General features: G+C 37.1%; 1 protein-coding gene and 1 long non-coding RNA gene across 11 annotated transcripts in view; one reads left to right on the top strand and one right to left on the bottom strand.

Annotated features, from left to right (window-relative positions):
• The window catches only part of LOC102093056 (sodium channel protein type 1 subunit alpha), a 95,543-nt gene extending 81,822 nt beyond the window's left edge, over window positions 1-13,721 (top strand). For 7 of the 10 annotated variants that reach the window (XM_065069666.1, XM_065069671.1, XM_065069664.1 and 4 more), the window contains 6 exons: window positions 42-323; window positions 7,210-7,263; window positions 7,596-7,733; window positions 9,390-9,494; window positions 9,859-10,129; window positions 10,481-13,721. In XM_065069666.1, the coding sequence (XP_064925738.1) occupies window positions 42-323; window positions 7,210-7,263; window positions 7,596-7,733; window positions 9,390-9,494; window positions 9,859-10,129; window positions 10,481-11,649 (2,019 nt within the window). In that variant the 3' untranslated portion in view covers window positions 11,650-13,721. Of the gene's footprint in view, window positions 1-41; window positions 324-7,209; window positions 7,264-7,595; window positions 7,734-9,389; window positions 9,495-9,808; window positions 10,130-10,480 lie in introns of those variants that run through there. The other 3 variants (XM_065069673.1, XM_065069672.1, XM_065069674.1) reach the window with 2 other exon arrangements.
• Window positions 13,094-15,465, bottom strand: LOC110360737 (uncharacterized). The gene is made up of 2 exons (XR_002416826.2): window positions 15,172-15,465; window positions 13,094-15,044 (listed from the first exon to the last, which is right to left on the bottom strand). It is a non-coding gene; the product is annotated as an uncharacterized LOC110360737 (long non-coding RNA).
• Window positions 15,466-15,500: the final 35 nt, after the last annotated feature.

Raw genomic sequence — 15,500 nt, 5'->3', positions numbered from 1 at the left:
TCTTACACTCTTTTCTTTTTTCCCCTGTATTTGTGTACTAGGTGGTTGTGAATGCCCTTTTAGGAGCAATTCCATCCATCATGAACGTGCTTCTCGTTTGTCTTATATTCTGGCTAATTTTCAGCATCATGGGAGTAAATCTGTTTGCTGGGAAGTTCTACTACTGTGTTAACACCACAACTGATGAAAGGTTTGAAGTCGACCAAATCAACAATTTTAGTCAGTGCGAGGAACTCATAAAAAACAATCAAAGTGCCCGATGGAAAAACGTGAAAGTAAACTTTGATAATGTAGGATTTGGGTATCTTTCTTTACTTCAAGTAGTAAGTGATCACTCTTTATCACTTTTTATATACCTCTCATTGTTTATACGTAATAGTGAAAAGCAATGCAAGCAAAAAAGACAGAAAACAGATATGCCTGATGATTTTTATCTGTAATTTAGTATTACCGCTGCACTGATAACGGGTTACTCTTTTTGTAGTAAGCAGCAAGTAGAGCCTACAAAGAAGAATACAGAGTTTCTAGGACATCTGACAGAACAATTGCTGTTCTTCCCATTTATAGCTCCTTTAGTCCTCTAGACCCTTCTAACTTTAAAAGTTTCTAGAAGCACCCAGGCATGGTATTCAGCTGTCTGAATACTTTAAGCTTGGCTGTTGCTGAAAACCAAAAATCTGGTCGGTGTGAATAAGTCACAGAGAAGAATTCCAGGTCGGAAATCCCATCTCAGTGCAGACTTATGGGATCAAAGAAGCAATTTCTCATTCAGAAGAGAAATAGGAAAAGAAAAATATCATTAGGTACTGCAGTCTATGAAATATTTTCCCTGCCATTTCTGTGCATAAGCACCTAGTGGACTTTATTTGGTAAAAACTGAGAGAAGAAAAAAAGGAATATATGCAGAAAGATACTATAAGGTTATGCCTTCCCTATCAAAATTGTGTCCTGAGAACACTGTCTTTAGATTTTGGATTAGCTAACAATTTGACCCAGCTCTACTCAAGAAAACACTGGACTCTAACCTGTGTTGTATGCATTCAGCAACCTCTATGGTTTTTTTGAGGTTACTGTGTAATTCTGCAAAATCTTAGTTTTCAGTAACATGATGCAGTGGTACCGAGATGGTCCTGCGCAGAGTTCCGAGCATTGTGAACTGCCTTCCCTGGCTAATACAGCATCTCACCTGTGTGACTGATAACTCTGACAATATACATTTCATTCTGATTAAGTATTTACTGTCACATCAGGAAAGAGCAGGAACCAGCAGTATTAAAAAAATAAACTACTGAACAGAATTTGATTTTGATTAAAAAATTAGATTGTAGTAGAAAGACTTTAAATATTTATTTACTCTGTCTTATTTTTGAAATCCACTGATCTATAATTGCCCTTGGGGCCAGGGAGGCAGAATGCTTTATTACGCATGTTCAAGAGAAATGAGACATCAGCAAAATCACTCTTTCCAAGTGGCTTGCAATGCCTCTTCCAGTAGTAACCCAGACTACTCTGGGACAGGAATAACACCAGGTACATTTTTTCCTGGTTTTGTGGCCACAATCACCCCACTCAGCTACTTGCAGTCATACATATTTCAGTGTCCCGGCTATGCATAGCTCATTGCATCTTCACTGAAATTAACAAATATTTCTTACAGTAAGACTTAGTTCCTTAAATTATTGGATTGTTCTGGGAGGCAAATTGGGAGAAATTTGCCAATTTTTTCTATGTTTCCAAAGGAAAAATTAATCTAAACCTACCAAGGGGGATGCTAGCTCTTATGGGAGGACAAGCCAGTTATTTTTGCAGTATCTACAACATAGAGATTTTGCACTGATATCAAAGGCTTCCTCATGCATCGATTTTTTGTGTGTGTGAGTAGAATGTCAGTGATGAGACCACTTATTTTTTCTGTATTACTAAAATGCTTGTAAAAACATGAACACACTTTTTTGTTTCACATACCAGAAAAATGGGCACTTCTGTCATTCCATAAAACAGACACTTGGCTCCACATCTTTTAGGGTTTGGTAAGTAAGCTGCTGGTAGTGATTTTGCAGTTACGGACTTATAAAAGCCCTCGGCCAGAGAAAGCAAAGTATCACCTTGATTTTCAGCTAGTGCTTTAAAATATGCAGAATCTATATTTTTTTCATGTTCAAGAACACAAGAAAGGCCACAATTCAAAAATGTCTGAGATTCTTACATCACTTTCTCAATCGAAGATATTTTTAAGGTGATGTTCAATTTGATATACAAAGCACTTTTGATGAGAATCTAGAACATCGTGTTCAGATGAACATTAGAAGTGAACAGGTATGTCATAACCCTAGATTTTCCTACCTTTGCTAATCAGCTTGTAGTAAGAGAAAAGATGAGTAAATACTAAGAATTAATTAGAGGTATCCATTATTATGTCAGAAACAAAGATTAAGTTATTGAAACTTGAGTATTTGGCCCAAAATAAGGTATTAAGCCTGAAAAACTGGAATAAAACTCGTGCTTGCAAGTGAATATGCCTTCTCTGCTCGCAAGCTGAACATTAATGGCCTTCTGTTGACATCTTCATGATTAGTTGAAAAGTCTACTGAACAACCTCAAGGACAGACTTTCGTTCAGGTTGTAGCAGATCTGAGAAAAAAAAACCCATAGAGGTGAATGACATTTTTCTATGGACAAACTCAGTGATAAGTATCAATGGATGAATTACAGATACAAAGTTCCTTTTTCAGGAAGCTAGAAACTGATTACAGAAAGCTGCCTCTTACATTCCAGTATTACTTCCATTCTCGATTTCCCCCTCTTACTTATGCCCTTTGAGCCAGTCGAAGAGTATTGTAATTCCCTTCAGCTTTTCTGTAACACAACATAAATATTTTTCTGCATCACTGAGGTTTTCTGTCTGGAGTGACCACTACTGGAAGTAGTGCCAATTTCATGGAAAAGAAAAAGAACAAGCCAAAACACCTCCAGACCCTAGCACTGAGGACCTTATTATTCTGGGAAAGACACAAATGAGTCTCATGAACAATTTATTTTTTGAATCATGAAAAGACTTTACTAGTAGTAGATGAGTCTAATCATCACAGGGAAAAAAAAATCTCATTTTTAAGAGTGACATAGAAACGGATATTTCACACAGAAATACTCAAAAGAAGTGGGATAATTTTTGAAAGAAATATTCTAGTCTCAAAAAATAGATTGGAAATGTGTGGCAGTGGCTTTTTTTATCAAAAAGAACTCTCTGAGAGGCTCTTGAGGTTCCTTGGGGGTGATGAGGAATGAGGGACCTAAGAAAAGAACACAAACTAATTTTTGGTTTGCATATTGTATTTTTTTTCTTTTGGGGAGGTATGTGTGTGTGGAAAATCTTTAGTATTGATAGCAGCGTTACAATTCTTTCTGCCCCAAAATACAGGCTAACAGTATATGCCATTGATATAACCAAGTTTTATAGACATTGTTGATCTGAGACTATTTTCCAAAATTCTTGCATAATTTGAAGCTGGAGTGTAAATATTCATGCCATTGGTCCCATAAGTACATATTCTCTCTATAAGAATTTTTTTCTTCTGTGATCCAGCGTAGCTCATGTTGGTCTACATGGATCTACAAACTTATTTTTTCCTTTCTCGGTCTGAACTTGCTTGAGTGTTTCTCTGTCCGTAAAGAAAAAAGCATCAAAGCGGAGACAGATCTGCTGCAGAAATTCCTTTCACAGTTTGCATACATCAGTGATTGAAGAGGAAGAGGCTGATGTACACAGAGAGATGTGGCATCTGCCCTGATAATTTTATGGCCTTACGCCTTTTTAACTTAAACCTAGTGTTTGGATTCTTTGGTAAGTAAATATCCCGCAGACCTGCTTTTATCCTGCTGATAAGCATATATCCTGCTTACAGGGATAAAATGTGGAGAACCAGTGGGTCTCAAAGCACAATGTTATATTATTCTTCTGTTACCAATATAAATAAGAAAACACATTTTATCAAGTGTAGGGTAAAATATCAGAAGCTGAATTCTAGGGCTATAAGATTAGGATGGCTCCGAAGTTCCAGCAGGTTAGTATCTTAAAAGCAAGTTGCTATTGGATCTCCAAAAGGGAATGTCAATCTTCCTGGTGGTTATTTCTGGTAAAGCAATGGACTGGTGAAACTCCAGCATTACTTACAGGTCCATCAGAAATTATTAATCAGTGAAAAAAGTCTATGTACTTTTAACAACAGTAGATTGGGAGATTTTTGTTTTGTTGGTTTTTCTAACTACATTTGAATCTGCATTTGAATATATGTCTTTCAAATTTCTTTGGGGAAAACAACATTTGGAACAGATGCCAGTTTCAGTTACACTGTTGTAATCTTTGAAATCAATTAATTACTCCTGATTTTGTGTCACTGAGAGTATACAATATATTTGAGTATACAAAAAGGAAACTAAGAATTTGATCTCTTAGTAATATTTCTGTCTTATTTTCTATTCTTTATGCTCAAATGCCCAATTACTACCTTATTTCTGTTAAAGAAGGTGTATTGCAGATAAAATTTAAGTCTAACATGACCAGGCCTAAGCTTCTACTGAATGCAGTAGAAATAACATTCTTTCACCAAATGCGATGCCTTGACACTGAACCTCCAGTTCCATTGTTTGCTATTGTTCAATCAACGTATTAAAAAATTACAAGTTCTCCTACTGAACTGATGCTTCTGCTTTGGGAATTAAGAATCCGTTTACTTGCAGATAAGTTCTTAACTGGTGTAAAGGGGTTTGCATAGTGATGGTTGTATTCACTGATTCCTACCGATTTTCAGAAGAGATTTAGAATAAAACAAATAGTATGATGAGGGAACATTTTTATTCTTGCAATTACTTAATTTTAATTAGGTTTGGGGATTTTTTACTTTATTTCTTCAAGAATGGTGTTATCTTATTGTTTTGTTAAATTAATTGTGGAAAACAGGTATTTTACTTTAGATATTTTGAATTGCAAGATAGTAGAATGTTATATTTTCCACCCCCCCATACTCTTCAATTTTCCTTTTTAATTATAACAACAAGCAGCTCAGTTCTTCAGCTCTTTTTCCTAGCACTAGCAGAAAGGAACTGTCTCTTTATAATGGAGTCCTTTACTGATGATGGTGAAGCTTAATATTTTTAAATTAGTCTGGGATTTTTTTTCCATTCAGTCTAATCAGTCTAGGGTACACCAATAAATTTACAAAAACCAATAATTCCACCTTGCCTGGAGGATGATATGCAAGGATCATCATGCGTCTGAATCTGAGGCAACAGCACACACTTTGCAGAAGAGCCATCCTTTGTATCATCTTTCTGATGTAAAAGTATGTCCATTATTTGCATTTAGTGTTACAGGTTGAAATGCTGATTTCAACCTAAGTTATGACATTCCAAAAAATGCAAATAAGGTATCAAGACAGAAACAAAAATAGCGCCTGTAAGACATGAAATAGTCATCCTGCCTTATTTAGACCTTCTAAGACCTCAGCGGAAATACTGAGTCCAGATTTGGTTACCATTTCAAGAGATGAACTAGTGGAAGAGAGCTCAGAGGAAAATAATGAGAATGACCAGAGTTCTGGAAAACAGAATCTACGTGGAAAACTGAAGGAACAGTGATCACAGCCTAATGAAGAAAGGCAGCAACAGTTTCCAAATAAGTAAAAGGTGCTACACAAAGAATGATTAGTACTCAGTTCTCCAGGTATGTAACGATTATGACAAGTGACACTCTTAAACAGCAACAGAAGGATTTAGATATCAGGAAAAAATCAAGATGAGGGATGGAATATATATTTTTATGAGGTTGTGGAGTGTCCATCATTAAAGTCTTTGAGAACAGCTTAAACATACATTAAGAATTAGATAAATAAAGCTGATCCTACCTCTCCTAATCCCTTGCAGTGCAAATATTCCCCTTTAAATTCTTCAGCTGAGACTTCTACTTGTTTCAGATTTATTGGTCCTCTGATACTACACTTTGATTTCACAACCATACTGTAAGTTGCTAGAATTTAGTATTTTCTGTGTTGGCCCCAAGATGTGAAAGTTGTTGCAAACTGGATTTGCATCTCAGGATAATCAGGTCTTTTTAGTATTCCACTGTCTCAGAAGTTCAGGGGACCTTTTTTCCTTTAAGTTCACTTCAGGACAATGCCAACTCCTTTGTATGCGGCATAAGCAAAGCCTTTTTGAAACCTCCACTAGAAATGAAGCCTGAAGATGATGGAGATACAGAAATAACCACAGATGAAGCGTGTTCCATTCTCAACTTGTTTCTGCAGCTGATCTCTGTGGCAAGGAATATGAAGAAACTGATGTTTTGCAGCCTTGTTTAGCAGAATTATAATAGGAATTAAATGGCCAGGAACTATTTCACTTCTTTGTTTTATTCTGGGCGCAACTGGATTAAAAACTGAGTGATATCTACTTGGAGGTGTTGCCTAGTCAAAATAACTTACTTCTACAACAGAGGAAATTGCTTTCTGTTTTGAGCTCAGATAAGGCAATCTACACCTCTCTGTCAAATATAATAATTTATGGATTTTGGGCAGAGGAAATAGCTATAAAAGTTCAGTAAATACTGCCACCTATGAGGCTTGTTAAATCTTTGATCCACATAAAACACATCTTTTTCTTACCAGTTTATTTCAGAACATATCTGATGGATCTAACCTCTGTAAAACACAATACAATATATTTACAGTGAAAATAGAATTCCTAAATCAGGTAAAGTCTTTTGAAGTAGAGAAAAATTAGAATTGTGATTGATAGGAAAATACCTTTTCTGAGCTGATCAAAGTTCTGCTTCCCTTTGGTTGCCACCTTTCTGACTGATTTGAGAGGGACTCCATATCAGTCTTCAGTGGTAGCAACTCAGTTCCATAAAGCTATTTCCTAGCTATATGTAGCCTTTGCAGTTTGACAAGATTTGTTGGACATTTAGATACTGCATTCTATCATTTGTGATAATTATTTAGAAATAAGTTAATTACACTTACTGCTTAAAGTGTTCATATAGAGACAACGGGAATGCACAGCAATGTGTCCGATGAGCAGCTGTGAAAAAAGAGAGACAAAATTATCTAAAACCTCATGTTATGCTAATTATCTCTGGTGCTGTACTCAGTTGCTGAAATAATTACATGAATTGTCTTCAAGCTCTATGCTTAAACAGGTGTGTACTGTTTACAGGCTACATTTAAAGGCTGGATGGATATTATGTATGCAGCTATTGACTCAAGAGATGTAAGTACTGCAGATGTTTCTAAATTATCTTTTTTTTTTTCTTTCTTGAGTTCAATCTATCAACAAATGTGTATTTCTGTATCTTCAAAAACCAATATTCATACAATACAATGAAACAAAATTAAATTAACTAATATGAAATTCTGCTGTAACAAATTGTGGAAAACTGTCAGATGTTGTCAGTAATAGATGGAATAGACAAAATACATTGAAATAGATGACAGGAGTATTGTCTAGACAAAATATGTTAAGGATATTTTGCCGTAGGTTGCCACTTGTTCAGTTGAAATAATCATGTGAGACCTTTCACTTTCTTTTTTTTTTGTCCTTAGATATTGCAGCAACCCAAGTATGAAGACAACCTGTACATGTATTTGTATTTTGTCATCTTTATCATTTTTGGTTCTTTTTTCACCCTTAACCTGTTCATTGGTGTCATTATTGATAACTTCAATCAGCAAAAAAAGAAGATAAGTATTGTTTCATTTCTCTTCTAAAGATATTCTAAAATATTGCATTTTTTTGCAAGTGCATGACATATGGGATATAAACACAAGGTGTGTTCCAAATTGAAAAAGCTGAAATATATTAGCATATAAAATCTTATCAAGATGTAGTATGTATTAACATCACAGACCCTTCTGCATTCAATGTCCAGTTTAGTCTTCCTCAAGTCATCTGCTTTTCCATGCCTAAACTGCATGAAATCTCCTTACATGATCAAATGCCTAACTTAGGCCTGTACATTAAAGCATTTCTAATGTATTGATTTTTTTGATGATTTGTAGTGATTCTCTCAGCACACACACACACAAAATAGCTACCTGGTTATGAAAAATAAAGCATTCTTTCATCACACTACTACAGATGCTGCTTTAATGATCCCAGTGTTCAAGTTTTTTGCCACTAAATGATCTGAAATTATACAGAACAGAAGCAGTTTGTAGCTATCTCATGGCCTTTCTTAATTGTTTCATTGTGTAGATGTAGATAATCTCACTGGTATAGGTGGTCTGAGTATCAGATGCTCATCTTTAAAACTATTTTCTGTAAATAGAGGAGGTAATGAAAGCTAAAGGACAAAAGCAGCTATGAATTACTGGAGTAATTTTACCTTAGTGGTCTTCCTGTGGGTCTATGTTACTAATGAGAGAAGCTAAGTAAGATTTTTGGAAGCCATACATGCTTAAGGCCTAGAGGAATATGATTAGGGAGCCTGTCCAGTGTATGGTGTATCCATTCCCATCTCTTCAGGCTTCCCAAACATCCACAAAAGGGCTGCATCCAAGTCCTATGTCTTTGTAGACATTCTGTAGAATCAGATGTCTGCAAGTGTCTTTTATCCAGGAAAAATTTACTTCAAGACGTATGCACAGTCTGATGAGTTTTCATTCAAGCTGTCTCTATGAGAAAGCTATTATGGGCAGTGGATTTTGGTTAGGTTGCCATGAAAGACCTATAATTCTCTCTTTATCTTCCCTGTCAGACTCCAAAGGCCAGTTCTGGCTTTGGCTAATCAGAACTTCATTGAACATGAAAACTAAACGAGATAAAAGACCATTTTGCTGTTAACAGTATTGAGAGTGCTTCAGTCTTTGGCTGTGTTCTCCAAAGTCTGATAATCCATCTCTCAAAAATCTCGAAGACTTTGACTCCCAATGCTACTGTTGTGATTGCTAAATTAGAGATACGTAAAGCACTAACACATTCATGCACAGAAAACTCGAGTTTGTCTGCTTCCTTTTTTGCATTAAAATTGCAGTTCAGAAGTGACTGTACTGAGCAGCCCAGACTACTTGAGCTTATCTCAGATGCTGTTTACTGTATCTCTTCCTATAAAATAAAAGAGGTACTGAAAAGGTTTTCTTGCAGCTCAAGGAATATTACTGCAGAAGAATGCTGCGTTTCTGGTTTTTTTGTGAAATGCAGTACTGGAAGTCCAGACAACTTCTGGACTAAATGCTTAGATTTCAGACAGCTGCATCTGATAGCTAAGAGGTTTTCCCCAATTCAGCAAGCCTGATTTTCCTGAAATAATTAAATAAACACATCACGTTTCTTTTAAGAGATTTTTTCAACACTGCATATAAATGTGGTTATAACCAGTTCTGATTTCATGTTTTTACTTTGGAGGTCAAGACATATTTATGACAGAAGAGCAGAAGAAATATTACAATGCAATGAAAAAGCTGGGATCCAAAAAACCACAAAAACCTATACCAAGACCAGGGGTAAAATAATTTATATACATCAAACTAATAGCTATTTATGAACAGTTCAATTTTTATTGATATATAGAGAGCAGAAATATACCCATGTGAAAATTATCATTAACTAGTGTACCAGTCAGCAAAAATGGAAAATGAAAACACAGTAAAATATTTTTCCTTTGCAATTGTTTTATGTATGAATATACAAACAAAGGAGGCCAAACTTAGCTGTTATATTCATTTTAATATGACTACTCTACTTAAGGTCACTAGTTACATTTCTATTGAAGTCTCACTGGCCTTACTGCATGTATTTTTCTACTTTCTTCTTGCAGGAAAACAATTACAGCTGTATTGGATGTTTCTTCTTTTCTTTTCTCCTCAGAACAAATTCCAAGGCATGGTCTTTGATTTTGTGACACAACAAGTATTTGACATCAGCATCATGATTCTTATTTGTCTTAACATGGTTACCATGATGGTAGAAACTGATGACCAGAGTAAAGAAATGGAAAATATTTTATACTGGATAAACCTGGTGTTCATTGTCCTTTTCACTGGAGAATGTGTCCTGAAATTAATTTCACTTCGCCATTACTACTTCACTATAGGGTGGAACATTTTTGATTTTGTAGTTGTTATTCTCTCAATAGTAGGTAAGTCTTGTTTATTAAACTAAAAAGAAGGTAAAATAAATGTAAGGTGAACTTTTACTCAAATAGAGCTATATGGTTAGCTTTTGCCATCGCAAGGTTTACAACTAAGTCATGCAGCATTTCATTTTGTCTAATTTACCTAATCCAACCATCAAAACTGTTATGATCATTCAAAATACATTGCACCTGCAGAAATTAAGTATAACTGGTATAACAGAATTAATGCAAGTGGAATCTAGAGAATATCTTTAATTGCAACATAGAACCACCGATTTTCAAATGATTTTTCTAAATTTCTGCTATGATATTAAGAGGCAACGTATGTTGTTTTTTCTTCTTTTTCTGTTTTAGGTATGTTCTTAGCTGAGATGATTGAGAAATATTTTGTGTCCCCCACACTGTTCAGAGTCATCCGACTTGCCAGAATCGGTCGAATCCTGCGTCTCATTAAAGGCGCTAAGGGAATCCGCACTCTGCTTTTTGCTTTGATGATGTCTCTTCCTGCTCTGTTCAACATTGGTCTGCTGCTGTTCCTGGTCATGTTTATCTATGCGATATTTGGCATGTCCAACTTTGCCTATGTCAAGAGGGAAGCTGGTATAGATGACATGTTCAACTTTGAAACGTTTGGCAACAGCATGATCTGCCTGTTTCAAATCACCACATCTGCTGGCTGGGATGGTTTGCTTGCCCCAATTCTTAACAGTGGGGAGCCGGACTGTGACCCCCATAAAGCTCATCCGGGAAGCTCTGTGAAAGGTGACTGCGGCAACCCTTCCGTTGGGATTTTCTTCTTTGTCAGCTACATTATCATCTCATTTCTGGTAGTGGTGAACATGTACATTGCTGTGATTCTGGAGAACTTTGGTGTTGCTACTGAAGAAAGCGCTGAACCCTTGAGCGAGGATGACTTCGAGATGTTCTACGAAGTCTGGGAGAAGTTTGATCCTGATGCAACACAATTTATGGAATTTGAGAAACTGTCTGATTTTGCAGCAGCACTTGAGCCTCCTCTTCATCTACCCAAACCCAACAAAGTCCAGCTTATTGCGATGGATCTGCCCATGGTGAGCGGTGACAGAATTCACTGCCTTGACATCTTGTTTGCTTTCACAAAGCGTGTTTTGGGGGAAAGCGGGGAGATGGACGCCCTCAGAATACAGATGGAAGATCGGTTTATGGCATCCAATCCTTCAAAAGCTTCCTATGAACCAATTACAACTACATTAAAACGAAAACAGGAGGAAGTATCTGCTGTCATTATTCAACGGGCTTATAGACGTCACCTTTTAAAACGAACAGTAAAACAAGCTTCCTTTATCTATAACAAAAACAAAACTGAAGGAGGGGCTGGTCTGGGTGTGAAGGATGAAATCCTTCTTGACAAGTTAAATGAAAACTCATTTACAGAGAAAACTGATGTAACCGCATCAACAGCACTTTGTCCACCTTCTTATGATCGTGTAACAAGGCCAGTCAAAGAAAAGCATGAAAAGGAAGGGAAAGACGTTCAGAAATAAAAGCAAATAGCAAGCAAAATCATCTATGTACAAAACAGTTCACAGCCTGTAAGGATCATGTGTTTGTGTCAACAGGACTCCTGCTGGAGGTCTATGCCAAACTGACAATTTTTACAAATATACTGTACATTAAAGGTCAGTGCCTATTTAAAGACAGTGACCCCTCGTCAGTGACTGTGACTGTGACTGTGATATGGGGAAACAACCTTGACAGGAGGTTACTGTTCTCACTACCAGCTGACACTGCTGAAGAGGAGACACAAAATGGCTACTCAGACTGTAGGGACCAGCGAAAAGGGGTGCAAACCACGCTGTTGTGTGTTTAGCATAAAACAATACAGTAACTGTATCCACTGTTTGCATTTCAACTGCCACACACATCATATTTTTACAAAACCTGTGTTAGTGGGTTCATCTTATTTTTATTCATATGTTGTTTATTACATGTGACTATTTTTGTAAACGGGGCTTCTGTTGGGGCAGGGACGAAGTACGTCTTTACAGGTACAAGGCACCTGTGTTCTAATACCCAACTAATATACACACAGAAATGTTTTGCATGAAGGCATGCTGCACTTAGAGATCATGCATGAAAATAACATTAAGTCAGACAGAACAACAGATTTTTTTAGCGCAGTGTTTCTGGAAAGGCATAAGAGATATTGAGGTGCTTAATTACTGTACTCATGTTGTATCATGCCCAAACAAGTCTTGAAATGCCTGTAAAGTCCCCTATAACTCACAGCAACAGTAGAGACAGTTTATTTTTTGCACAGACCATTAAGTTTCAGAAAGTGCAAACTTCCTTCTAGCTCTGGAGTCATAGATTTTGTCTTTGTCACGTGCATTTCTGCATACAAATACTAAATGAATCTGCCTCAACCCTCCAAAATGATCAAAAGGAGCCCTTGATCCAGTTGTTCTGCTTTATCCTGCAGTATTGTTTAGCCATCTTCAGCTCTCAGTAAGGTGGTTGTTGTACATGTTAAAGAAAAGCCCTCTGCTATGTAAATAGTAATTTTTAACCTGTGGTGCATGTTTGAGCAAACAGATAATGACCTAAGCACATTTATTGCATCAAATATGTACCACAATAAGTGTAGTGTGCAAGTGTTCAACGGGTAAAATTACCTATTATCTACCATTATAGATAGTTTGGATGCTATCAGTGCATGTTTATATTGCCTATGCTTCTGTTCCTTTGACTGTCCAGGATTCTTAAATATGGGAAGCCATACATCAGAGCTAAATGAAATAAACTACTCAACAAGACCTCATTTCACCATACCATTAAGCAATATTTTGCAGCTATTTAGGAGCTTATTTATTTTACATTTTTTAGTTTTCAGTGAGAAGCATATAGTGTATATCCAAACTGTACAGTCATGTTGAAAACTACTAAACCTGTTGAAAATAATGTTAGAATTTTATAAGCAAATATAAATACTGTAAAAATCATTTTATTTTATTTTTCAGCATTATGTACATAAACCAAGAACTGAATTTTATCTTCAAGTTGATGTCACACCATTTTATTACTTTCTGTCCATAGCACCTTTTCACACAAGAACTCCAGAGAACAAGATAACTAAAACAAGGGATAGCTGTATGTTCTGATCTTTTACAATACTTGCAAACATATCAATACATTCTGTGAAATAAGTTCATCATTTGTTTTTTGCAGTTGGGAAATGGTGTAAAGTTCAAATTGAATGTCTAAGCAGTGCCTGCATCATTAGTTTTCAGATACAACCTTTGTTTCACAAAGTCCTTAATTTTTTCTCATATTTACTCACATAGTTTTTTTTTATTCATGCTGCACTAGAACTAATGTTATCTTGGGTCCACAATATTTTTTCACAAAGAGAAAGTAGCAAAATTGTATAATCCAACACATCAGGACATTTTATGTTTCTTACACAGGAAAATTAAATATAGATTACTTTTATTAAAATTATTGACTAATACTGTATTAGTGAACTGCATGCAGGAAAATGCTACTATTACCCTAACTGATGCTAAACAACATTATTAATGCGCCAAAATAATAAAGATTACATTTTTTTATTGTATGTTCCTTTTGTCTTTATTATCTGTCTTGAATATAAAAAGGTATGCTTTTAAAACCACAGAATGAGAGGATACTGAAAACCTTTACAGCCAGCCGTGCCGTTCTTCCATGTAAGCAAGTCCTTGGGACTTGCTCGTTAGTCACCAACCAGGAGTTTCTACTTCAGTGCACGTCGGACGCTGCACATGACGATTCGGTGAGTAGCAGTAGCACTGCCCGGAGTCCGTGCAGCAGCTCCGTGCAGTGGGACACTCGGCTGTCCGACACCACAGCTGTCCAGAGCGTGTCCCAGGAGGCTCAGAGTGTTCCCAGGAACGAGAATGGAGCATGCAAGAGATTAACAAGAAAAAAGATGAGCATTGAAAATGTACTATATACATTCCCCAACTTGGATTATGAGAACCAGTTTATTTTTGCTACTTACTCTTCACCGATAGGCTACAGAACATCTTGTATTTCTGAAAACGGTGAATTGGCATTGGAGCGAATAACCATTGCACTTTTCCTCAGCAATTTTTCTCGGAACCACCACATTCCCAGAAGCTATCATTTGTGGATACTGACGCGGAAAAACGCAAATGCAGCTGGGAAGTGGGTCTGTCGGTTATTCCTGATAACTGCTTCAGTGAATTTCTGAAAACGTTCATTTTATATGCTCACGTGCATTCCTCTACAACTTCCAAAGAAAACACTCAGAGGTGAATACTGAACTTCGTATAAAACCAGTTTATAAGCAATTTGTCTGTGCCTGCTCTTAAAAGGTAAGCTTAAAAAGTCTGTAAATTGTCCACAAACTGATAGGAGTAATAGACTGCTTCAAAAATACGGTAGTAAATTGAAGAATATTTTTTAATATTCTATGCACTTTGTTTTTTCAAGGAAGTAATTTTAACATAGATGAGAACCACGCCACTGTCATTATAGATCACAGGTCATGACCATGCAAAAATACTTGTTTCTCACATCTGTTTTAGGTTTTCAGTGTTACAGAAGCCAAAAAGTTACTTCAGAACAGGTAAAGCTTCACTTGAACATAACAGGAAATTTTGAGGATTATCTTGGCCAACAAGAAAAAAATACCTCAGCTTTTGCGTTGCCTCTTTGTCCCGTGGATGGGAGGTGTGCAACAAAGTGCCCCGTGCGGTGGGTTTGTCAGGATGTTCTGAGTGCTCTTGGCCGGCAGAGTCAGCTTCACCTGCTTGTCCAGCGCGGGATGGGTTTGTCTTCTTGTGCTAAATGGTGTTATTGGTGCTTTCCATGTGGGACCAACGACACAGCCCTTCTGGAGCAACGTCACTTGGCAATGGCTTCTTGTTTCTGGTGCCTAGAAATGATGACTGAGATTGCTTTCACCTGGAGGGAGGGAGGGAAGAAGGGAAGAAAGGAGGGAAGAGAAGGGAGGCAGGCAGAAAGGCGGGGAGGAAGGAAGGACTTTATGTATTTGCTTTTACCCCACTGCTCTTTAATTTCTACAATCAAGCTTCACGTAACCTGAAGTGCTCAGTATTGAGATACAAAATGAAACACATGGAGTGTGGGCCGCTTAGTCGTACATCCAGCCAAAAAACAGCAAGAAGAGAAAACAAATTCTCACGGTTCGCACGCAGCCCCCAGTCACTGACGCACCCGAGGGAAGGCCAACGGAACCGCCAGGCCCCGCCGACAGGGGGCGCCACGCGCCCCAGCCAGCACCGCCCGCTCGCACCAATGTTTCGGGACCTCGCATCCGGGTGGCCCCGCCCCCATCTCCCTGGAGCCCAATAGGTTGTCATACACGTTC

The sequence above is a fragment of the Columba livia genome, chromosome 7 (genome assembly GCF_036013475.1).
Source record: "Columba livia isolate bColLiv1 breed racing homer chromosome 7, bColLiv1.pat.W.v2, whole genome shotgun sequence".
Classification (NCBI taxonomy): Eukaryota; Metazoa; Chordata; class Aves; order Columbiformes; family Columbidae; genus Columba; species Columba livia.
The sequence above is the reverse complement of the archived record's forward strand: the minus strand, read 5'-3'. Positions and strand labels throughout refer to the sequence as shown.